At 39.0% G+C, this 24,279-nt stretch overlaps 1 protein-coding gene across 1 annotated transcript in view; it reads left to right on the top strand.

The window, feature by feature from the left end:
• Positions 1–12,540: 12,540 nt before the first annotated feature.
• The window catches only part of AIG1 (androgen induced 1), a 246,783-nt gene continuing 235,044 nt past the window's right edge, over positions 12,541–24,279 (top strand). The window contains exon 1 of the mRNA XM_028121438.2: positions 12,541–12,769. Coding sequence (XP_027977239.1) covers positions 12,629–12,769 — 141 coding nt within the window. The 5' untranslated portion in view covers positions 12,541–12,628. The remainder of the gene's footprint in view (positions 12,770–24,279) is intronic.

Genomic DNA, 24,279 nt, shown 5'->3' with positions numbered 1-24,279 from the left:
CCACGCACTGAAATTAGAAATCTACATACTACATCATGTAGGATACAGGTAAAGGTAAAGAGAAATTTATTTCAAAATACAAACTATTAGAAACAAATTGGGTAAATGTTCAACTCAGTTATAAGAGAAAACAATACACCTAAAGGTTGCATAACTAAGAAAATAAGTGTAAAGATACAAAAAACGACTAAAAAACATTAGCTTTCAAAAATATTAATAAGTAAGATGAACTTCCAGTAGGCATGATCAAGAAGAAAAAGAAGTCACGATGAAATGATATTAGAAATGATATATAAGCACAGATTTGGTAGAGAATTAATAAATCATGAGCTAACATATCAATAACTTTATGCTAATGATTTTGAGGTATTAGGTGAAATGGGCAAGTTTATTTAAAATGTACTTCATGAAAATAACCCAAATAGAAATACAAAATTTGAGCAATTATTTAAAAAATTGAACTTTTAGGGGGCCTGGGTGGCTCAGTCAGTTAAGCGTCTGCCTTTGGCTCAGGTCATGATCCCAGGGTCCTCGGATCCAGCCCCACACGTTCCTTATTCAGCGGGGAGCCTGTTTCCTCCTTCCTCTCTGCTTGTGCTCTCTCTCTTTGTCATTATCTCTCAAATAAATAAATAAAACCTTAAAAAAAATTGAACTTTTAGTCAGAATAATCTTTGACCACCCATTGCACAAGAGGCTCTATTCCCCGTTTTGCAAGTTTTTAACAAGCCATCAAGAAATAGATAATCTTTATTTTATGCCAAATATAAAAAAACAAAATTAGAGTAAGAGAGAAAACTACCCAGCTCATTTTCTAATCTTAATACTAAATTCAATCACAGAACTGCAAATGCAATGTGAGGCCAAGCTCACTTATGCACATGGAAACAGAAGTTCAAAGTAAATATTAGCAGATTTTGCCAGAGTTTATGTAAGTTTACAGGTCTTTTTAAACTTTTCAAGTGATACTATTTGGTTTTTCTTTTTCTTTTTTTTTCTTTGCTACTAGGTTGAAAGTTTATTTTAAATTTTTCTTTCCTAATAAATTCATTTAAGGATAAACATACTGTTCTGAGTACTCAGTAACACCTGGGGATGGGGGTTCCATATCTAGGGCACACTGGCCAATGCAGCCTGGGCACTGCTCCCACATGCAGGTTGCTGCCTGCCCTGTGGGTCCTAGGGGCATGCAGAGGGTTTCACTCGCCTGGTTTCTCTTGCTGAATTACCCCAATTAATCACCCAATCCAAAACTGTTGATGCCTTCCTGACTACTGCATCTGCCTACACAGGGCATGAAAAACTTTTTAAAAAGCTTTTCTGTATGCATTTGGACCATATTCTTCAGTTAACTTTGTTTTCCATCTTTCAGTTATTCAATATAGCTTCTGATCCACTGAGGCACCTTTTTAAATCTTCCAGGAAGGGGGGTTGCCTGGGTGGCTCAGTCGTTAAGCTTCTGCCTTCGGTTCAGGTCATGACACTGGGGTCCTGGGATCAAGCGCTGCATTGGGCTCCCTGCATCGGGCTCCCTGCATGGGGGTTCCTGCATCGGGCTCCCTGCTCGGTGGGAAGCCTGCTTCCCCCTCTCCCACTGCCCCTGCTTGTGTTCTGTTTCCTCTCTTGCTGTGTCTCTTTCTGTCAAATAAATAAAGAAAATCTTTAAATCTTCCAGGAAGGTTCTAGATTTACTCACTAGTTTTATATTTTTAGGGAACTTCTAAGGATTTGGGATGATAGGGGAAAGCTATAGCATTCACTATGCTTTACTTTTTGTGATAAACTTTGTCATCGGGTGATGAGTTTTATACTCTTGCATTTTACATTCAGGTACGTGTTCCAATTTGAGTTAATTTTTGTGAAAGATGTAAATTTTGTGAAAGGCCTCCAATAAATATTTTGTGAAAGATGTAAAGAAAGTAAATTTTGTGAAAGATGTAAAAACTCAGTAATTTTGAGTTAATTTTGTGAAAGTTAAATTTTGTGAAAGAAAGATTCTGTGTCTAGGTTTATTTTCTTCCACATGTGGACAGCAAGTTTTTCCAGCATCAGTTGTTGAAAAGACAATCCTTTCCCTATTGAATTACCTTTGCTCCTTTGTCTAAGATCAGTTGACTGCGTTTGTGTAGGTTTATTCTGCTCCCTTAATCTATTTGTCTATTCGTTCTCCCAAACCACAATGTCTTGATGACTGTAGCTTTATAGTAAGTCTTGAAGTCAGGTAGTATCAGTTCTCCAACTTTGTTTTGTTTATGTCGGCTATTGGTAGGTCTTTTGCCTTTCCATATAAGCTTTCCAAAATAAGTTGCTGATATTTGATTGGGATTGCATTGACTAGACATATAATGTTGGGAAGAATTGACATCCGAACAATATTGAGTCTTCCTGTTTGTAAGCATGGGATATCCATTTACGTAGATATTCTTTTATTTCTTTCATCAGAATTTTTAAATTTTCCTCATATAGATCTTATACATATTTTGTTAGATTTACACCTAAGTATTTCATTTTTATTGCTAATGTGAACAGTGTTTTATTTTTTACTTTCAAATTCCAGCCTTCGTTGTTGTTATGTAGAAAGAGAATAAGCTTTTGCATATTGACCTTGCATTCTGAAAAGTTGTTATAATCATTTATTAGTTCCAGGAGTTTTTTTTGATTAATACTTTGGGATTTTCTACATGAACAATTCAATATCATCTGTGAACAAAGACTGCTTTATTTCTTCCTTCCTGGTATATATACTTTTATTTCCTTGTCTTGTCTTATTGCATTAACGAGGGCTTTCTGTACAATGTTGAATAGGAATCATGAGAGAGAACATCCTTGTCTTGTTCTTGATCTGAAGGAGAAAACATTTAGTTTCTCACCATTACATATAATGCTAACTGAAGGTTTTTTTTTTAAATGTTCTTTTATAAATTCAGGAAGTTCCCCTATATTCCTAGTTTGCTAAGATTCTTTAGAATGGATGGGTGTTGCATTTTGTCAAATGCTTTTCCTTGAATCTATTAATCTGATCATATGATTTATAACTTTAGCTTGTTGATGTGTGGATTACATTAATAGATTTTTGAATGTTGAACAAAACTTGCATACCTAACACAAATCCCACATGGTCATCTTGTATAATTTTTTACACATTATTAAATTTGATTTGCTAATATTTTGTTGAAGATTTTTACATCTGTATTCATGAGAGATACTAGTCTGCAGTTTTCCCTGATGTAACTATAAACTTTAATCAGTAATCATCATCAATTTTAATGAATGTACCACACTAAAGCAAGATATTAATAATAGGGGAAACTGTGTGTGGCAGGGAGAGGAGTATATGGCAACTTCCTATACTTTCTGCTCAATTTTTCTGTATACCTAAAACTGTTTTTATAAAAAATAAAATCTATTAATTTAAATAAAATAAAAAGGAAAGAAAAAATTGCCCTAAGGAAAATTTTAGATCCGGCTCTGCCAATAACTAACTTTAGGCAAGTCATTTAAATTTCTGGGCCTGTTTCATCATCTATACCATAAAGGGCCTGGAATAGTCAATCTTTAAGTTTTCCTCTAAATAGAAGAGTCTATCTTTCTGTGACTCTCAATATAAAGATGTCTGGCCTCCAATAAATATTAAGGTAGAAGAGCAGAGTATTTTGAAAGAAAATAATCCATCAATTTAAGCAAAACTTAAAGGAACATCATTACACAATTCCGGAAAATAAATTGCACTGAACATAATTAATTGGGTGAATTTGGTAATCAGATGTAGTTTATGTGAAAGGAATAATGGAGAAATGGAGCATAAATAGGTAGTGATGAAGCATTTATTTAAAGAAGACAGAGCTCAGGTTTGTGGAAGATAACTTCAGATGCCTCCAATGCCATGAAATTCAATGATATGATCATTAATGGAAGTTTCACGAAGGCTATTATATAGTGGTTTGTGGGCTTGTGGAACCCTTATTGCAAATTTTCTCATCCTTATGAATCAGACAATGATATCGCCAAAGATGCTGAAATACAGACGTTGTTTCTGCCGATGTGTTCCTGTCAGATATCAGCGTGGGTGCAGTGGGCAGCGGCTTTGGGGCAGGGGGTGGGGCAAACTGTAAACTATGAGGAAACACAACCCAAGTCACATGGCTTAATTGTAACAGAAGGGGAATTAGACCCTGGAATGGGATATGCACTGACTGGCATCATCAGGCAGCATGATGTAATGATTAAGAACCCCCAAAACCTGGTTTTCTATCCCAGCACTGCCATTTACTGGCTGTGTGACCCTGGGCAGTTTAATTTTCTCTATGCCTCCGTTTTCTCTTAATTAAAATGGGGATTATAATTGTAACCATCTTTTTTTTTAAAAGAATTTTTATTTATTTATTTGACAGAGAGAGAGAGAGAGAGCACAAGCAGGGGGAGCAGCAGAGGGAGAGGGAGAAACAGGTTCCCCGCTGAACAAGGAGCCATATATGGGGATTGATCCCAGGACCCTGGGAACATGACCTGAGCCAAAGGCAGTCACTTAACCAACTGAGCCACCCAGGCGCCCCAATAGTAACCATCCTTAGTGAGGAGACAATGAGTTAATATTTGTCAAGTGCTTAGATAAGAGCCTGACCCGCAGTGTTGTATGAGTGTTTATTAAATAAAAACATACCTAAATTTGAATCCTGGTCTTAGTACTATCCTACTATGCTACAATCCTGTGATTCAGCACTTTTTAAAGCATGCCAAGAAATAACCCCAATTACCTCTCTGCACCATGCTTTAGCTGCATGTAAGGGTACACCCTACTCTATCACTTGAAACGGGTAGGGAACTATTTTTCTCACCTCACAAGAAGCCTGCAGGGAGGGAGACTGCTGTTGGTATTGGTTCATTATGTTATAGATGCCAGGGCCAATATCCCTGGTTATTTTCCTCATACTGAGAAGATGGCTACTCAAGGTCTTATCATCATATCACAGTGAAACAGGCAAAAAAGGACTAAGGAAATGTTGTGTAGCGAAATATTTCTTAGGAAGCCTTCCAGCAGTTTCCAGCTTTACTCAGAATCATGGCTTGGCTTAACAGATCATTGTGTTCACAGGTAACCTTCCAAACATCCTTATGGGTGTCCTCTCTGCTTCTGTGTTCAGAGTCCAACTGTCAGGGATGTGAACAATTCACCTGCTACTTTTGGTACATGAACTTTTGAGAGTGAAAGTGAATGCTCAGCTCCTGGGGCTAGGTGTCAGAACTAGGCTTAGCTCCAACAGGCCTGCGTGGCTACCAAGATCTTCCCTCCGGACAAGGGAAGCAAAAGTTCTCTCTGTTCTCAGTTGGCCAACTTGACAGATAATGTAATATGGCTCTGGCACTTGGCAGGATGGCTTGATGCTACCATCTCTCATGGCAAATCATATGTTTTCTGAAAACAAAATGGTGGTGTTTGGTTTAATTTTATCAAGCTCTTTTGTGCTGGATGTTTATTATACTAGCTTCTAAACTGGACTTTTAACTAGCTCTGAGGATAACTAACACAGAAGCCCAATAAATGGACTGCTCTTAATTCTGGGAAAAGGTTGCTTTATATGGTAAGAAGTAGCAACCCATCCCACCATCCCTGCATTCCACATTTCTGTAATATTGCCTGACTGCAGAGGCTACGAGTTCCCCAAAAGTCTTGCCTTTTATGGACAAAGCGTCTGGGACCCAAGGGGATAGTTTAATTAACTGCTTCACATAATCTCAAACTATTGAGAAATATGCTTTCCATCTTACAAAAGAGAGAGAATGTTCTCTGACAACGGCATCCCCAGTGAATTGGCCGCTTCCATGTGCAGGGCATCTTAGGGCAATCCCCTGCTGGGAGGGTGATGGTAGTTGTCCCAGCGATGCTCCTGAGGTGCCCCATCAAAAGATGCTACAATTGCCATTTAGTATAATGTGAAAGAGCTTCCTAGATGGCAGGTATTTGCAAATATATGCATTACGAGGGAATTTCTGTCAGAGCTTGGCCTTGAGAGATGAATAGACATTCAACAGATGGAAAAAGTAATATGAATCATTGGTACCCAAGGGGCATAGAAGAGTAAAAATAAATGCTGAGTTTTGGGGGAAGATAAGCATTCCTATGATAATGAAATACATACTATTTTAAAAGGTATAGTCATGGAAGTTGAAACACTGAGTTAAGGTCAGATAAACTATGGAAGACATTGAACACCATTATAAGAAAGTGAGATTTCCTGTAGGCCATGGGGAAATCACTGACTCTGACGAGAGGGAGTGATGTAATCTGACCTACGGTTTCAGGAAGCTAATTCTAGTGGCAGTGATAAGGGTGCTGTCAAGATGCAATGATAGAGGCAAAAGTTACAGAGTTTATTCAAGAAGGCAATAGCAGTAGAAATAGAAATGAAGGCTCAGAGTTGACAAATGTGGCAGAGAAAAAATATTCCGGAAATTAACTCTTGGTTGGATGTTGTGGTAGAAACTGGTAGTGGTCTTCCAATATCTGTTTTCTTCCCTGTATTAGATTCCTAGAGATGCCATTAACAAAATACCACAAACTGGATGGCTTAAACAGCAGAAATTTGTTGTCTCATAGCTCTGGAGGCAAGAAATCAAGGCATCAGCACGGTTGGTTCCTTCTAAGGCTTGTGAGGGAGAACCTGTTCCAAGCCTTGCCGGGCATCTGGAGACAGTTTGCAATCCTTGGTCATTCCTTGGCTTGTCATGAATCTAATCTCTGCCTCCCTCTTCACATGGCATTCTCCCTGTGTGATTCTGTCTTCTTATAAGGACACCTGTTGTATTGGCTTAAGGATCTCCCCTATGCCGGTATGACATCATCTTAACTAATTGCATCTGCAATGACCCTATCTCCAAATAAGACCACTTCCTGAGGTAGTGGGGATTTTAACTTCAACATACCTTTTTGGAGGGGACACAATTCAACCCATAGCATCCCCCTTCCACACTAAAAGAGCCCTGATTTGGGGCTGGGCATATGGCCACCCAGAACGGAGGCTGCTTTCACTAGCTGTGGCCACGTGGAAGAGGTAATGAGGTGAAGGTGGAATCGTGTGGCATCTTCTTCTATAACCCTTCCTTAAGGGACAGTGCACCCTGTACACAGGATGTCCTTTTCACCCATCTCCATATTTTCCTTCATCCTGCTTCAAGGAATAGAGTTGTCAATTACAGCCAAAGTTGCCTTAACTTTTATAGATGATGAGGAGTAGTGAGTGACAGTGTTGTTTTTTTTGTTTTTTTGGACACCCTGGGTAAAATATTAACATGGCACTCTTGCAAAATAATTCCAAAGTCCCTACCTACAACTGACTCTAGCACACAGATTGTGGTGTGTGTGTGTGTGTGTGTTTGGGCACTCAAATTTTTAAATTTTGAATTGTAATGCATTTACTATGGTTTTTAAAAGACCAAATTATGCACTACAAACTTACAACTAGCTTTACTTAATTATGATACATGCCTGGCCTCTGAAGGATTTAAGCTTAAGACCACTGAGATATCTTTAAATATCTGCTTAATATTTATCTAGAATAGAGGCTGAAGGCTATGGGGGAAGAAAGCCCCCCTTCGCTCTATGACACAGAATAATTGAGTTCTAGTTCCAAACTCCTATATATAGTTCATTCAGCAAACAAAAAGCTATGTAATTACCCTGATACCGTTGGGGAGAAGAATTTTAGCAATGATTTATTGTTATTCTAGATAGCTGTAGGTCTCTCTCCCCTGTCCCCCGATCCACCTAATTTGGTTCTGAAAATATTTCTTCTAACAACACACAGTCCCCTCCCTGAGAATTCTGGTGAGTGAATTCCCTTCAACTTGCCATACTTCCAGAGATATTTTAGCACCATTAAGAGACTGGCACCTTTAGGCCATCAGGCTCCATCCTGATGTTTCTAATATGCACACTGGTGCTGTACCCAGAGAATAAGAACACTTCTGAGGAGCTAGTTTTGAGAAGGAAATAAAGAGTATGAGTACATGTAGAATCTGAATCACCAGTAAGTCATCCATGTGGATTGTTCAGAGCAGGGGGAAGACCACATCCTATGTCCTAAAGAGGGACTTTTTTTTTTTAATGATTTATGTATGTATGCGTATATTTTTATTAAATTTTTAAAGTGGTTTATTTTTTTATTTATTTATTTTAGAGAGAGAGCATGCATGTGCATGCACATGGGAGTGGGGGTGGGGCAGAGGGGGAGAGAGGATCTTGAGCAGACTCCCCGCTGAGCGAGGAGCCACACACGGGACTTGATCCCACAACCCTGAGATCATGACCTGAGCTGAAATCAAGAGTCTGACGCCCAACTGACTGAGCCACCCACGTGCCGCTGAAGAGGATTGTCAAAATGGATTTATGCCAAGTCCTGCTGGATGTGCTGGATCTGGATACATGCACACAAAGCTCTGTCCCGAGCCGGAGGACTATCATTGACAGCGGCACTGACAGACTTCACGGAGTCAGGGGGATGTTTCAGGTCCGTATGTGATCTAGCTGGTGACTGGGGTGCAATCTCAATACTACTTTTTTTAAAGCTTTTCAGTGACTTTCCATAGAATCCCTGGTTTTTAGCAATCTCATAATTTAGTAGAATTCTCTGTAGCAAATACAGTCCATTTTTAAGTCTGTGAAACCCCCGCAACCAGCAACATCGGCTGGTGCCTTCTTCTCAATTAGCCTGTAAATAACTACTCTTCCTGGTTTATAGCAAAAAACCTGACTGGTGAAATGCATTTGCGCTGTGTTTCATAGCTAAGGGAATTTTGAAAATCTGTAATGAGCATCAATTCCTGGAAAAAAAGAATGATTTTTACCCACTTATTTTACTTAGATCTTAATCTTTCCCAACTGCCCTCTAGGGCAAAAGAGCTCTCTTTGGTATCTCAGTTCAGACAAACACGTGTAAAGAAACATACACATTAGATTATAAAAGGGTGGTTTCTTAAATGCTTTTGAGCTATAAATAACCCTTAAAAATGACTTTCTCAGTTCAAAATGCAGATATTGTGCTGTATTTATAATGACAAAAGACTGGAAACAACCTAAATCTCCAAAACCAGAGAAAAGTTTAAGAAAAATATGATATGTTCATACTACGTCATGCTATGCAATCATTAAGCATGATTTTATAGAGTTTTAAATAGTAAGAGAATATTCTTATTAAATAAAAGTCGGCTTGATGCAAATTGTTACACAGTATGTCACAAGTAGCTATGTATGTATTGTAAAGAGACTGTCTGGTATGTGCTGAAATGTTTGTAGTGTTTTCTCTGGCTCATGAGAGCAGGGGTGATTTTTTTTTATTTTCCTTTTTTAATATCATACATATGCTACTTTTTTTTAAAAGATTTTATTTATTTGACAGAGATAGACACAGCGAGAGAGGGAACACAAGCAGGGGGAGTGGGAGAGGGAAAAGCAGGCTTCCTGCTGAGCAGGGAGTCCGATGTGGGGCTCAATCCCAGGACTCCGAGATCATGACCGGAGCGCAGCCACTTAACCACTGAGCCACCCAGGCGCCCCATACATATGCTACTTTTATAATAAGGAAAAAATAAACAACCCAAAGGTGTCTTTTCTACAATACTGAAGGGATTTTCCTTATGCTCAAGAAACATATCCCAACTTTTACGCTTGTGGTGCAGACAAATGTGAAGGGGAATAAATGATTTGCTCAAATATATTGATATTGTTAGAAAATGCTTATCTAATCTAACGCAAATACAGAACCAAAGGAAATGCATAAACATTGACTATTATAAGGATATGCATATATACAATTCTTCCTCCTGAATTTTTAAGCACAGCTTATATAAAGTTGGCTCCTTGGAATACAACATAAGGGAGACACAGGGGTCCCTGTCGTTTCCAAGATTAGCAAGGATTATCATCACCAATATGTCAGACACCCTCTCCTTCAAAAAAAAAGAAAGAAAAGAAAGAAAGAAAGAAAGAGAAAGAAAGAAAGAAAGAAAGAAAAGAAAGGAAGGAAGAAAGTCTGTAGCAGTTTTTAGAAGTTCTTAAGGAAGAGTATCTCCAGCCCTTATAGGAGAGACTAAGAATTAAGAGCTATTACAATAATCGAAGAACACTAAGGTAACTAGAAATTAAGATACGGTCTTGAAATCTTCCCTTAGGAAACATATTGTCGTGAAATTCAACTGCATAAAGCTATTCTCCTCCATCACCACTAATTGTGTAGTAGAATGAAAAAGCTAAAAAAGTGACATGCAGGTATTTCTTCTATACAGTGAAAAACTGTATCTCTAATTCCAATACAGAATCATCAGGTAAATACTTATCAGTAAATAATGTATTATAGTTCATAAAAAGGAATTACCTCTACTGAGTGAAGTTTAAGGGGCAATATCCCATTGTATTACTTACACTGTAAAAACAATCCGTGTGTAAATTTTTCTCACAAAAAAATACCTTTAAGACATAACTAAGATTATTAGTTATGGTATAAAAAGCCAAAAGAACAACCTGGACATGCCAGTAAATAGTTAAGAAGAAGTTCCAAAAAATTGTGGACTGACAATCTCATAAAATATTTGAGTAAAGATTTATGCAGATGTTTCATTAAAAACAAACAAACAAACCCTCCAGGGCCACTTGGGTGACACAGTTGGTTAAGCATCTGACTCTTGATTTCCACTCCTGTCAAGATTTTAGGGTTGTGAGATGGATGTGAGAAGGAGCCCCCCCATCAGACTCCACCCTGGGCCTGGAGCCTGCTTGACATTCTCTCTCTCTCCCTCTCCCTCTCCCTCTGACCCTCCGATATCCACTTCCTCTCCAAAACAAACAAACAAACAAATAAATAAAAAAACTCCACAAAACCATTTAATAATGGTTATCAAATCCAAAATATCAAAAGCAAACACATTAGAATGGGTTCAAACACTTATTTGAGTGCTATAATGATTTATTTAAAAAGAAACTGACCACAGACTAAAATCTTAAATGGCTTCATGAAAATGTTATATTTTGTAATGATGGGGATGAGAATCTTATCAATGGTTTTCTAAAATGTACCGTAGGAAGGGTATATCAAACTTTGAGACTATCATATTAACTTGTAAAACGTTATTAAGGACCTAGTAAGATCTTCAGTAGATCTACTTTTTAATTTTGCAATATTATGAACATGACGATTAAAAATTAATAGACCCAATTTTTACATGGACATAAAACTATAATTATTGATAATGAACAGCTTTATGCTAGTAGCATCTTGGAATTATCTTGATTTTTGTGACATCAATTTCTACTGGCATAATTATAAGTCCAATAAAAAAAAAAACCCTAATGGGGTTTTTTTGGTTTAGGGTTTTGGTTTAGGGTTTGATTGGAAAATTTCAGGAAAACATTCATGAGTTGCTACTTTCTCTTTATCTCTAACACTCCGCTTTCCCTGCCCCTTAGTCCACATTCACTGACTCAGAGACTATTTGGAGAGGACACCTGTTTTAAATGGATCCACAGGAAATACCTATGTTGTCTTTTCATACCCTGACCCTGCATCTGGTTGGCTGAAATGTGATCATGATTAAAAAAAAAAGAAAAATGCTGCCCACAGACTGAGGCAACTTCACTGTGACAACATTTACTGGAAGACAGAGGGAATCCAGTTTATTTTCCTTCCATTAAGCTGTGGTATTGTACGGTAGGAAAAAAATAAGTAAAAGGGCAATGTCAGATTAACCCTCAAAAGATTAGTATTAAGTTACATGCCGGGTTTTGCTTCCAAACTCAGAACGATTTGTTTTGAAGCTGAACGCTCTCTTGAAGCAGAAACAGTTATCTGACACCCCTTTCTCTATAACCTTTTATTTATAAACCTCTTGTCCGAAGTTCATGGTCTGTCCTGTTGTATTATACACTGACATGCTATTTATATATCTCCTGTGGAGGAGGAGCACGGGGCAGTCCATCCGCTGGAATAGAATTTATAAGGTCATTTCATAGTGATTAACAGTCTATCAGTAAAAATCCAGTTGCGTTCAAAATAAAGAGACCCTCGGGAGCCCCCGGCGCGCGGGTTTACACCCCACGTGCAGGCTTCCACCGGTCCCTCCGCACGTAGCACCCGCCTTGGCCAGCAGGAACCACCTCCGCCGCAACCCCTCCGGCTGCGACGTTTGTCCCCACTGGGGTCCCCTCCGTCAGGGCAAGTTTCCCGCCCTCCCGCCGACCCCGCGCTCCCTCTCTGCCCCGCAGATGCCGCGCGCTTCGCCGGCGGTGTTCGCACTCGGAGGCCGCCCATCCAGCCACAGGACGCCTAGGGGGCGCCCCGGCCGGGTCTCGGGGGGCCCTGCGAACGCAGGAGCAGAATGACGGAGATGACGAAAGAGCTGACGCCACGCCGCCCGTCCGCGGCCGCCGCTGGGGCCCGCCGACGCCGCCCCCGCCCGCGCAGGTCGCCCGGCGCTCTTGGTCGCCGGTCCCGCGGGGCGCGCCAGCCGCAGACCCCGCCCCGCCCCGCCCCGCCCCGCCCCGCCCTGCGGCCGGCCAGTGTTCCCCCGGCGCCCGCCCCCGCGCGCCCTGCGCCTCCAGCCCTCCCTCCCCGCTTTCCAGCCTGCCAGGCCTTTCGCGAACATGGCGCTTGTCCCGTGCCAGGTGCTGCGGGTGGCGATCTTGCTGTCCTACTGCTCTATCCTGTGCAACTACAAGGCCATCGAAATGCCCTCGCATCAGACCTACGGCGGGAGCTGGAAATTCCTGACGTTCATTGATCTGGTAAGGCCTTCCGCTCCCCTCCCCCGTCCGCCCTACACCCCGAGTCGGTGTGTGTGGGTGGGTGGGTGGGTGCGCGGGCTGTGCGCGCGCGCGCGCGCCTACCAGCCTCCACCGGTGTCCTCGCCTCTTCCTCAGTGATTGCGTCTGAAGGCCTGGCTGCCTCCGTAGCAGCGCCTCTGAACCACCCGTTACAGGGTAGCTGGGGCACGAATGGAGGTGGGCACAGCCAGGTGGTGGGCTATTTGGAGGGGAACACAGACCTGCTTCTAAGAGGTGACACGGAAAGAGTCTCAACTTAACAAATGGATCAGACGACCTTGATCGTGAGTGACCTCAGACCCGTGCGCCCCCAGCGTGCTTTCCAGAGCACCCACCGTGGGATCAAGTTGCAGCAACTGAAGGAAACTGGGTATTGCCGAATTACTTGGAGCTTCCTCTGAAAGGACCAAAATCCTCATGAAGAAGAGAAAGCACCTAATAAAGTTGTCTTCTTTGCATCTGTTTTCTTGCCCATTGTCAGTAATTTACTTCTAACCTTTCTCCCAGAAACATTAGGGGAGAGGTTTTCAAAATGCATTACCAGTATGTCTTTACACTCCTTATGTTTCCACCTAAGAGTTTTCAGTAGTTTGCATAAGCAGCTCTGTTGGCACAACAGGATAGCCTTGGCAGTTGCAGTTGTTTTCGTTTTTTTAAAAAAGCTTATCTACTTCTGGCACTAAAAAAAGGCCAGAGCATCAGAATATGAGCGTAAGGCCCAATGATGACATGGAGTGAAATCCAGGAGCTTAAGGGGGAAAGGTGACTAATTTAGACTGGGTGAAACACACACGCAACAATGACCAAATATGGGTGGAGGGTTAGAACCAAATCAAGGAGTTCCAAGGACTAGAGAAAATGTGGAAGAAAATCCTGGGACACCACAACTACCCATCCAAGATTATACACAAGGTTGGCTGGCTGCATAAACAAGATGATAATCTCTAATTGTTGACCCTCCGTTTTGATGAAGAGAACATGATATTTCCAAAGGCTTAGGATCCCTCAAAGAAATGTAGTCAGAGGGCTTTTTGTTTAGAAACACCACTTTATATTTGTTTTATGTTAGATACTTTCAAAGAAGAATTGAAGTGCTTTTTCTCAACGGTTTCCAAACTATGTACATGCCTTTGGGCTCCAAGACTTCCCAGGGCATAGAGGGTTTCGAGGGTTTCCAATTTTTAGATCCTCACCTTCCATCTCTTTCTTGAAACCGATCTGCCTCTGAGCATGGATAATGCCTGCCAGTTCTCCTTCCTTCTTCCTCATTCATCTGAGGGATGAGCACATGACAAGGCTCTGTGCTGTATTTATCTGTTCCTTTTAGCATTCAGAATACAGATTGTCACCAAGACTATCTTCACATTTGACTGAAAAAACGAAGTCAGACTTGTTTTGACAGGAAGTCTTATTGGGTTGATTGGCTTGGCAATGAGAATGGGCTCTGCCAATTAAATTATGTGATAGAGCAGACATTTTCCATAGACTGAATGAGTGAAATCTGCAGCCCTGAGGTTCTGATAAATATGTATTAGAGCATTCGAAATCATGTTCCTTTTTCAAGTGTTTAAACTTATGTTAAAAATGTTTAGATGTTATTTAAAAATATGTGCATAGATTTTCGGAATTCTTCTAGGGGCTATGCAAATAAAATTCCTCTTGGTTCACTACCTTATCCCATTCCTTAATCAGAGCTCATTAAAGCTAGCCTGCTGCAGTGTTGCCAAGGAGCAGTGCTGAGCTGAAGTATTGTTGGAGACCCTACCAGAGCCATGGGAACTGTGAATAGTTCCCAGAAGCACCTTTGTATTAGGTACAGTTTGGGGGGGAGGGCGCAAGGAAGGGGGTCAGCAGGTGAGAGGGGTAGACATTGAGGGTATCAGTTAACCCGTGAGAGATGACTACTTCTCACATTGGCATTGCCTACTGTGTGTTAAGAAACAAGGTTCTCAAGAAACAATATACTTCTCATAACCTTTGTATGACATGATACCACAGTAGAGACAATCTCACTCTACAGAAACTGCCATAGAGTTTCTATTTTAGCACTTGATGACTGGACATGCCTGTTTTAAATATTTAATCGCCACAAATATACTTCTATCTACTAGAATTCAGGCCATAAGTTCAAACTTGATTTGGTTTGTTTCATATTTAGATTCGGTTTGTGTAGGGCCTTCAGCCAGTTATTCAGACTTTTTACTTTCTGTGACTTCTGATTGAAATATAATAATTATCTTTAATCAAGAGTTCCTGTGAGAAAGTATGTCTAGACTATATTCATAAAAACATTCATGCAAAGTGTTATTCTTTTAATGATTAGAGATTTAGAGTCTTTAGGGCTTACACATTGTACTGTTGTTGAAACAATCGCCTGCGCAGTCCTTAGTAATGGCATGAAAAAATTAGGCTACTATAATTTACCTATTTGACTTTTCATTTTTTTCCATGTTTAAAACAAACTCTGAACTTTACTACTTAGTGCCTTGGACAGTTTTAAAGATTCTAAGCTCATTAGAGCAATTTTGGAGGAGGCTTTAGCTTCTAAAACTTTAATGAGAAAGCCCTTTTTCTAGCCAACTTGGATTGCAGAGTCAGGACCTTATCCTGGTGGTCTGATTCCATGTTCTACCGCATCATTTTACCGGAACCTAAGTCGGGAGTATCAGGCTACATGTATCCGGGAGCCAATGGTTCTGTGGCAGTGGCCATTCTGACAATATCCATATCTCTCATTGAGTATTAGAGTCATCCCAATAGCATCAGAGCTCATGGTGAAAAACTGAAACACAGGTTTTTGCTATCAGTAATCTTACACTGTTCTTCCCCGAAGAACTTCTTTTCCTAGCATTGAAAAACTGTAAGAGAACTAAAGTGTTATGAAAATTCAAGTTAGTAAATAGAAATGGAACCTTGTCTTGGTGCAGTAGGCAGACTAATGAGCCCTCAAAGATGTCTACATCTTAATCCTTAGAGGGTGTTAGGTTACATGGCAAAGGAAATTAAGGTTGCTTGTCAGCTGACCTTAAAATAGGGAGGCTATCCCAGATTATCCATGTGGCCCAATGTAATCACAGGGGTTCTTAAAATGGAAGGAAGCAGAAGGGAAGAGTCCATTGGAAGAAGATGTGACTGTGGAAGAAAAGTCACAGAGAGACACAACATTGCTGGGTTGGAAGGTGGAGGAAGGAGCCAAGAGCCAAGGAATGTAGGAGGTGTGTAGAAGCCAGAAAGAACAGACAGTAAGTTCTTCTCTAGAGCCTTGAGAAGAAACCAAGTCCTGCTGACACCTCGATTTTAGCCCAGTGAGACCCATTTTGGACTTCTGACCTCCAGAACTATAAACAGCACAAATTTGTGCTGTTTAAGACACTGAATGTATGGTAATTTGTTATAGCAGCAATAGAAAACTAGTACAGTTGGTTTTAAATCCTCTGACCCAGAAAAAAACTTAAATGTTTTTGTACTTATGCAGTGACTCAGCTAGTTCTTTATGTGTATTAGATAACTGGTTAATTTTAGCTTTAGCTTTAACCAAAATAAAGGTTTTTGCCTACTGCATCCATGAAACTATGCAGAGGAGACAACAATGGGCACTATGAGGATCTATAAAAACTGAACAACATAGGAAAAACTAGGTCTTTTCTTTACTGTGAAGTATTTTAGAATCTATCGTTATGCAATAGGCCATGTCAGGAGAAGGAATACTCTCTTAACTAGAAATAAGCTAGAAAGACAGAAAATCTAAATGAACTAATGTTTAATATCTCCTTAGTCAGTATCGCAGCTGATGAATTTTCTGGAAATGATGCAGATTCATTCACTCATTTGCTGATTAAAGGTTAATTCCCTAAGTTATACAGTAATTGCTCCTAAAGATAGTAAAAATGAAGAATCAGAATAAAACCAGAATAAAGAAAAGAAAAAGGCATTTGTATGTTGAGACCTCAAAGTAGTGCTGGAGTGTAATAGGTGTTTAGTAAACATTTGAATAAATGGAAACTTTTTCCAAATATTCAGTGAGTTTTCTTGTTCTATTCCCTCCTAAAATATTCAGAATAATAGGGATTTTTGAAACATACCAACCAAAATTTTCTTTAGATGTGTATGGTACAATGTCTAACACATGAGTCAGAATCAACTTCTTTGAAAAACATGAGCTGGACAGTTGTTATGTAAAAAATTAAATCAATATTGATATTGAATTTGAGACCTTTTGATTTTTAAAGATTGATACAGAAATAGGCTATCCCATTTGCTCTGATTCGGAGTGTTCACCATTGGGAGGGTTCTAGTGTCTTAGGGCTCCATCCTATTCATTGTCTTGTACTGACTTTTCCTTCATGCGTGGGCAGAGCACTGTTTAGACCCCGCGTCCTCCAAGTGTGGTCTGAGGGCCAATAGCAGTGACCTTATCTGGGAGCCTGTTAGAACTGTGGAAACTCGGGCTCCCCTCCAGATCTTCTGAACAGAATCCACACTTCCAGTAAGGTTATTACATGACTGCTTGGCATGTTCTGGTTTGGTAAATTCTGGCCTAGGCCACACTGGTTTTGTTTTGTAACTTAACATGGAATAGCCTATAGGATGCAGCCTCAGTATTAATTCTGCCCACTGTATTTAAAGCATATTTAAACATATTTTGAAACATATTTAAGGTGAGTTTTACTGTGGCATAATTAAAAATACGTTGTAAAAAATTACAACTTTAAAATAAAAGAGAGTTATATGTATTAGGCACCAGGGAGGGGTTATTTATTGCAATTGAAAAAGAAATTTAGTTAATCTTCAGGGCAACCAAGGCAAAAAAAGAATACATATTTGACTGCATTGTCCTTAGCAATGGACTAAAGGAAGAGTAGCAATTTGTCAGGAAAAATAGAGTGGTTCTTTCCAGGCACTGACTTTTCAAGGTTATTTATCCCTCAGACTGTCATATAAAGGACATTGGGTAACATTGTAGATAATGCCTTTGATTGATTTTTAGCAGAATATATAGAAATATTCTTAAAACTGATGTTTCTTTCATCGTGATTTTTATGAAAGCCAAAAACATGGTCTTATATTTTGACTGGGTGAAGGCATTTTTGTAAAGGCTTAAAGTAATATAATCTAGGTATTTATTTTTGTTATCTAAATCCTTATTGCAAAAGAATTTAAGAAAATCACAGAGGGAGCAAGATAAATAAGGGCTCAGATGTTGAAAAGCTTGGGGTGTTCAAAGAGCAGGAAATGGTCAAGTATACCTAGGGGATACTTTTTCTTTCTTTCTTTCTTTTTTTTGCTTTTAGACATGCTAAGAATTTTTGACATTTGAAAAAAATGTTAAAAAGAATAAATTGCATAAGTATACTAACGAAAGCATTTAAGTTTGTCTTATATTTACTTATGTACTTGTAATAAAATATTCTTGACTCTAGTTCATGGCTTAATTTTAAATAGGAAATAAAATATCTTGAGAAGAGATTCTGTGTATCATTATGTAACTATGGTATTTTGTTTTGCCAGTCATGTGAAGGCCAGTAGTTCATTGAGTATGCTGAACAAAATTAGGTGGGTTTTTTGTTTGTTTGTTTTGTTTTGTTTGGATATCCTACAAAGAGGGTGAAACTGCACATTTTTTTTCCAGTTGAATTAGACTTGACCCTAAAATGTGCACATAAACATTAAGGATGAAATAATGCTTTTTTCTAACCCAAGGGAAGAATTATGAATATAATACTTCACATAGAATCCTCTTGACCCTCTTTGAAAGTGTTTCTTTTGGATTAGACATAAAATAGGGGCCTGGTTTTGTCCGAGTTGGGGAAATAGTTGATGATATAATCACCCATTCCCTTTCTTAGTTGCAAATGTTATTGAAATTACAGAAAGTCATCTGACCACCAGTTGAGGTCACTTTTTTCCCCATCCCTGCCATCCTCCATGTCTGGTATAACATTTAGCAAAATTGGTAGCTGCTCTTGAGGGTTTTCATTTGTTTCTCTGTGTTCCCCTAAAATGTCATATGTTTCTGTGGAAGTGTGAACAATAGTACAATTTTCCATATTGAATCAGATGTTCCTGTGATCCAAGCATATTTGGAAAAATCTTACTGCTTCAGATTCCATAACAACATAGCTTTGTTTTGTGTCTGGCAGCCTGTGGCTAGACAGTTAAAGGGCCCATTTCTCACCTGCAGGGTAGTCCTGCCAGGTATAGTGAGCACAGAGAACTCTGAATGTGAAAGACCCCGTGATGGGATCCATTGTGGAGTGCAGCAAGATGTGGAAGGTAGCTTTGATAAGCTAGATCAAGACATGCTAATCAAGAATAACCAGAGAAATTGCTTGAATTTGCAATGTGGCAAGAATTACTACCATTCTGAAGCTTGAGAAAATGGATGTGTTCATATACAGGGCTTTGGAAACATGGAATTCTGAAAAGTCAGACAATGGTCTAGCCCCTTCGTATTGTCTTATATTTAGACCTGTCAGGCTGTGTTATAATTTAAAATTTTAATATCAAAAACAACACATAGAACTATAGAAAATTTGTACAATACAGAAAGCCATAGGGAAGAAAGTATATTCCATTTCAATGATCCCTGATTTTCTGTGTGTCTTAGTATTTTAGTGCTTCAAGATGGTATTTATTTATTTATTTTTAAATTAAAAAAAATTTTTTTTAAAGATTTTATTTATTTATTTGACAGAGAGAGACACAGCGAGAGAGGGAACACAAGCAGGGGGAGTGGGAGAGGGAGAAGCAGGCTTCCCGCCGAGCAGGGAGCCCAATGCGGGGCTCGATCCCAGGACCCCGGGATCACGACCCAAGCCGAAGGTAGACGCTTAACGACGGAGCCATCCAGGCACCCCTATTTATTTTTATTTTTAAAAAGATTTATTTATTTGAGAGAGAAAGAGGACAAGCTGGGGAGGGGTGGCGGGAGAGAGAGAATCTCGAGCAGACTCCTTGCTGAACACAGAGTCCGATGCAGGGCTTGATCCTACAACCCCAAGATCATGACCTGAGCTGAAACCAAGAGTTGGATGCCTAACCAACTGAGCCACCCAGCCATCCCAAGATGGTATTTATTTCAGAGTTTTGTATATACACAGAAACATACATAGAGAATCAGACCGCAGAAATATATGTATATGTATATATGTGTGTGCACATATATAGTCAGATTAAACAAAAAATTACATTCTTTGCAAAAAATTATTTTTAAATTATAGAGAAAAATATTTATCACTCAGAGATACCAACGTTAGTATTTTGGTATTTGCCTTGAGCCATATATATATTTTCCTTTAAAATATAAGTTCAGTGTATACGTATGGTTTGTATACATTTATTTTTTAAACTAACATACACCAAAATTCACTTTTTGGTGTACAGTTCAGTGATTTTTGACAGATGCACAGGATCATGTAGCCACCACCACAATCACATAAAAATATTCTTTTATGCTGACCCCTTACAGTTAAATCCTTCCCTGGAACCACAGATTTGTTCCCTATTCCTATAGTTTTACTTTTCTAGAAAATATATATAAGGCATACCATAGTAGCCTTTGAGTCTGGTGCTTTCCATTTAGCACAGTACATTTTAGATTCCTCCATGTTGTGTATATTGATGGTTTGTTCAATTTTATTGTTGAGTAATATTCCATGGTATTGATGTACCACTTGGTTAATCCATTCATAAGTTAATATGCATTTGAGTTTTTTCTAGTTTGAGGTGATTATGAAAAAAGCTGCTATAAACACTTACATACAAGTTTTTGTATGAACATGAGTTTTCAATTTTTTGAGTAGGTACCCAGGAGTGGAATTGTTTGGTTATATGGCAAGTATGTGTTTGACTTGATAGAGACCACCAAACTATTTTCGAGTGGATGTGCCATGTTGCGTTGCCATTAGCAATCCATGAGAGTTCCAGTTGCTCTGTGTCCTCATTAGTGTGTAGCATTGTCGGTCTTCTATTTTAATGATTCCAGCTCTTGTTTTTGGTTTTTTGGTTTTTTTTTTTTAAAGATTTTACTTATTTATTTGAGAGAGAGAGAGGGCACGAGGTGGGGTGAGGGGCAGAGGGAGAAGGAAAAGCAGACTCCCTGCTGAGCAGGGATCCTAATGCAGGACTCGACCCCAGGACGCTGGGATCATGACCTGAGCTGAAGGCAGATGCTTAACTGACGGAGCCACCCAGGTGCCCAAGATAAGTGTACTCTTGATCCTCCTTATTATGTTTTCCCATCCCCTGCCCCGCCTCCCCTCTAGAAACCACCAGTTTGTTCTCTATATTTAAGAGTAGGTTTATCTCTCTCTCTTTTTTTTTTTTCTCGGTTTGTTCGTTTGGTTCTTAAATTCCACATATGAGTGAAATCATGTGGTTTTCATCTTTTTCTGACTGACTTATTTCACTTAGCACAATACACTCTAGGTCCATCCATGTTGTTACAAATGGCAAGTAAATCTTTTATATGTAATTGGCATTTTTATTGAGACAATTGTAGATTGATATCAGTTGTAAGAAATAACACAGAGAGATCTGTGTAGGCTTTACTCAGTTTCCCCCAATAGTGACATCTTACACAACTGTAGTATATCACAACCAGGATATTGACATTTAAACAGTCAAGGTACGGAACCCCCTGCAAGGACCCCTCATGTAGCACTTTTATGGCCATACCCACTTTCTCCCTCTACCCCATTACCGATTGCTGGCAACCATTAATTTATTCCCTCTTTCTATGATTTTTGTCATTTCAAGAATCTTATATAAATGAAATGATGTACATATGACTTTTTAGAATTGGCTTTTTTGACTCAGAATAATTCTGTGGAGATTCACCCAAGTTGTACATGTGTCAATAATTTGTTCCTTTTTATTGCTGAATAGTATTTCATGGTATGAGGTGTATCACAGTTTAACTAGTCACCCATTAAAGGACATCTGGATTGTTTCCATTTTTGAGCTATTGTGAATAAAGCTGCTATGAACATTCATGTACATATTTTTGTGTGAACATAAGATTTTATTTCTCAGGCATAAATATTGAAGAATGCAGTTGCATTCTTTTCCGAGTTTTTAGTTGTAATTAGTGAGAGTGATAGGCTATAGTCAGTTTTCACCATCTTGGCTGGTACCAAAAGTAGCTTACATGTAATTTTAATATCTGTTCTTTTTCCACCTAGCATATTTTGTAAACATTTGCCTCTGCCATTATACATTCTTCCATAATGTCATTTTTAATGACTGCATATTCCTTCATATAGATGCTTGTATTGATTGTCTTGGTGAACATATGAATAGATAAATCTTAACACACGTTTGTGATTATTTTCTTTGGATAAATTCTTAGAGGCAGAATTGCTATATTAAAGTCTTCGAGAGATTATCTTAACTTTAAATCAATCAATTTACACACTCTCCCATATTTGGAGTACTTATTTCTCTATAATCTAGCTTAACACTATGAACAGAAAAATACTTCCACTGATCACTCAAGGTCCTTAAACTTCACAATGTCCTGTCCAGGAGATGCCCTGCAAATATTTCCTCACATATCTCATAAATGTAAGTGTTTAGGTGTCTTTGACTCCATGTTTACAAAAACCAATGGTATTAGACATAATTTGTTTGGGCTCATCAATATTTGAGCCAAGCATGAATCTTCAATTGTCCAGAGCATCCCAATTAGAGTGGAATTGACATGGCTAAAGTGAGCAAGAATAATTTTCTCTGCACAATAATCTGGGTTTGCTTGTACATTCCATTCATCTTGCATTAAAAATTGTACTTTAGCTGAGTCATCAGTGATTTGCAAGATGCAGTTTGAAAAGCCAACATCAGGAGTCTGAAGAAAGTATGTTTGCTGTAACATTACACATCCTTCTCTTTGTAATTATACTGATACATCTTTGCTATTTAACAAAAAAGACATAGGAACATTACAAATGCATATAGAATGCGGAAATAGAGTATCTCTTCTAACATATGAAGGCATGTGTTCTATACCAGAACTGATCACTTCTGTGTCAGCCTCTGTCTTGTCCAGAGAAGAAAGATGGCACTTAAATTGGGTAGTTTGAGTGAGTTTAGTGAAAGAATGATTTACAAGGGTGGGCAGGGCATAGAGAAGGCACAAGCTACAATACAAAACTTGTAGGCTAGTAATGGGGGCAAGCGATCCCTGCTAGGACTGAGCAGTGACTTTTTGTGCTCTTGCAGCATGGTGGGACCCTTCAGGAAGTGAGTAAGCAAAACAAATACCCCCCACGTTTTCTTTTCTTCTTCTGTCTGATCTACCAGTACTTCTCATTGTTTAAACCCGATAAGAAGTCATAGGGTCAGAAAACCTCTTCATGCAGTGCACAAAGATCTACCAAGGTGAATATAGGAAAAATTATTGAATTTAAATCTCCTACCACAAATACATTCAGAAGTCTCTGGCTAATTTGCAAGTAATTTGTATATGATGAAAGAACATTTATATTTCACAAGATATTTATTTTATAGTTGAATATATAAAATAATTCTTAACATGTAACTTTTACTAAAATATACTTTCAATTTATTGGAGAACTATATACAACACATTATATACCTATTACATAAGGCTTTGTAGTGTAAGAGATGAGCTTTAGGTTCAGGAGTCAGATTGAATTTGAATCCCAGCCTTTTCATCTACCAGCTATCTGACTTTGGGTAAATTTATTATCTTCTCTAAGGCCTGATTTTTTTCATTTGTTGAATGGGCATAATAATAGTATCTATCACATATAGTTGTGAGGATTAAATGAGATAATCATATAATCCAGTGCCTGGCATGTATCAAATACTTAATAAATGTTATCTGTTATTATTATAATTCTTACATATATACCTGTAACCAGAGACAAGAACCATGATTCAAGAGGACTCTGGTCATTTTAGGATGAAAGTAATTGTGTCACTAAGTATAGTGTTCAGAAAGGATAGAGAGTTCAATGATAAGTACACAGGCTCTGGAGTAAAATCTCTGCTTTGTGCCTTAGTTTCTTCATCTGAAAGTTGGGGATGACAGAAATACATTTGTGTATATATGTGTGTGTGTGTGTGTGTGTGTGTGTGTGTGTGTGTGATGAACATTCACAGTAATGTCAAAAGTTTAGAATTTATAGCCAGATGTATTCTCCAGAATCTGAGAGAACAGTCCATGAAATCCAGGACTAGTGAAGTTGTTTTCAAATATGTAATTGATAGCCCCCCATATCTCCTGGTCTAAAAGCTGAGATGATCTCAGGGCACCTAGGTGACTCACTCAATTGAGCATCCATTTTCGGCTCAGATCATGATTTCAGAGTTGCGGGATAGAGCCCCTCCCCAGGCTCCATGCTCAGTGGAGTCTGCTGGAGATTCTCTCCCTCTCTCTCTGCCCCTTCCCTGGCTTACGTATGCACGTGCATGTGCTCTCTCTCTAAAATAAATAAGTCTTAAAAAAA

This window comes from Eumetopias jubatus, unplaced genomic scaffold (genome assembly GCF_037043125.1).
Source record: "Eumetopias jubatus isolate StellerSeaLion01/CBP00866 unplaced genomic scaffold, mEumJub1_p1.0 scaffold_6, whole genome shotgun sequence".
In the NCBI taxonomy this organism is placed as follows: Eukaryota; Metazoa; Chordata; class Mammalia; order Carnivora; family Otariidae; genus Eumetopias; species Eumetopias jubatus.
Note: the sequence above shows the minus strand (reverse complement) of the source record. Positions and strands in the feature narration are given on the sequence as shown.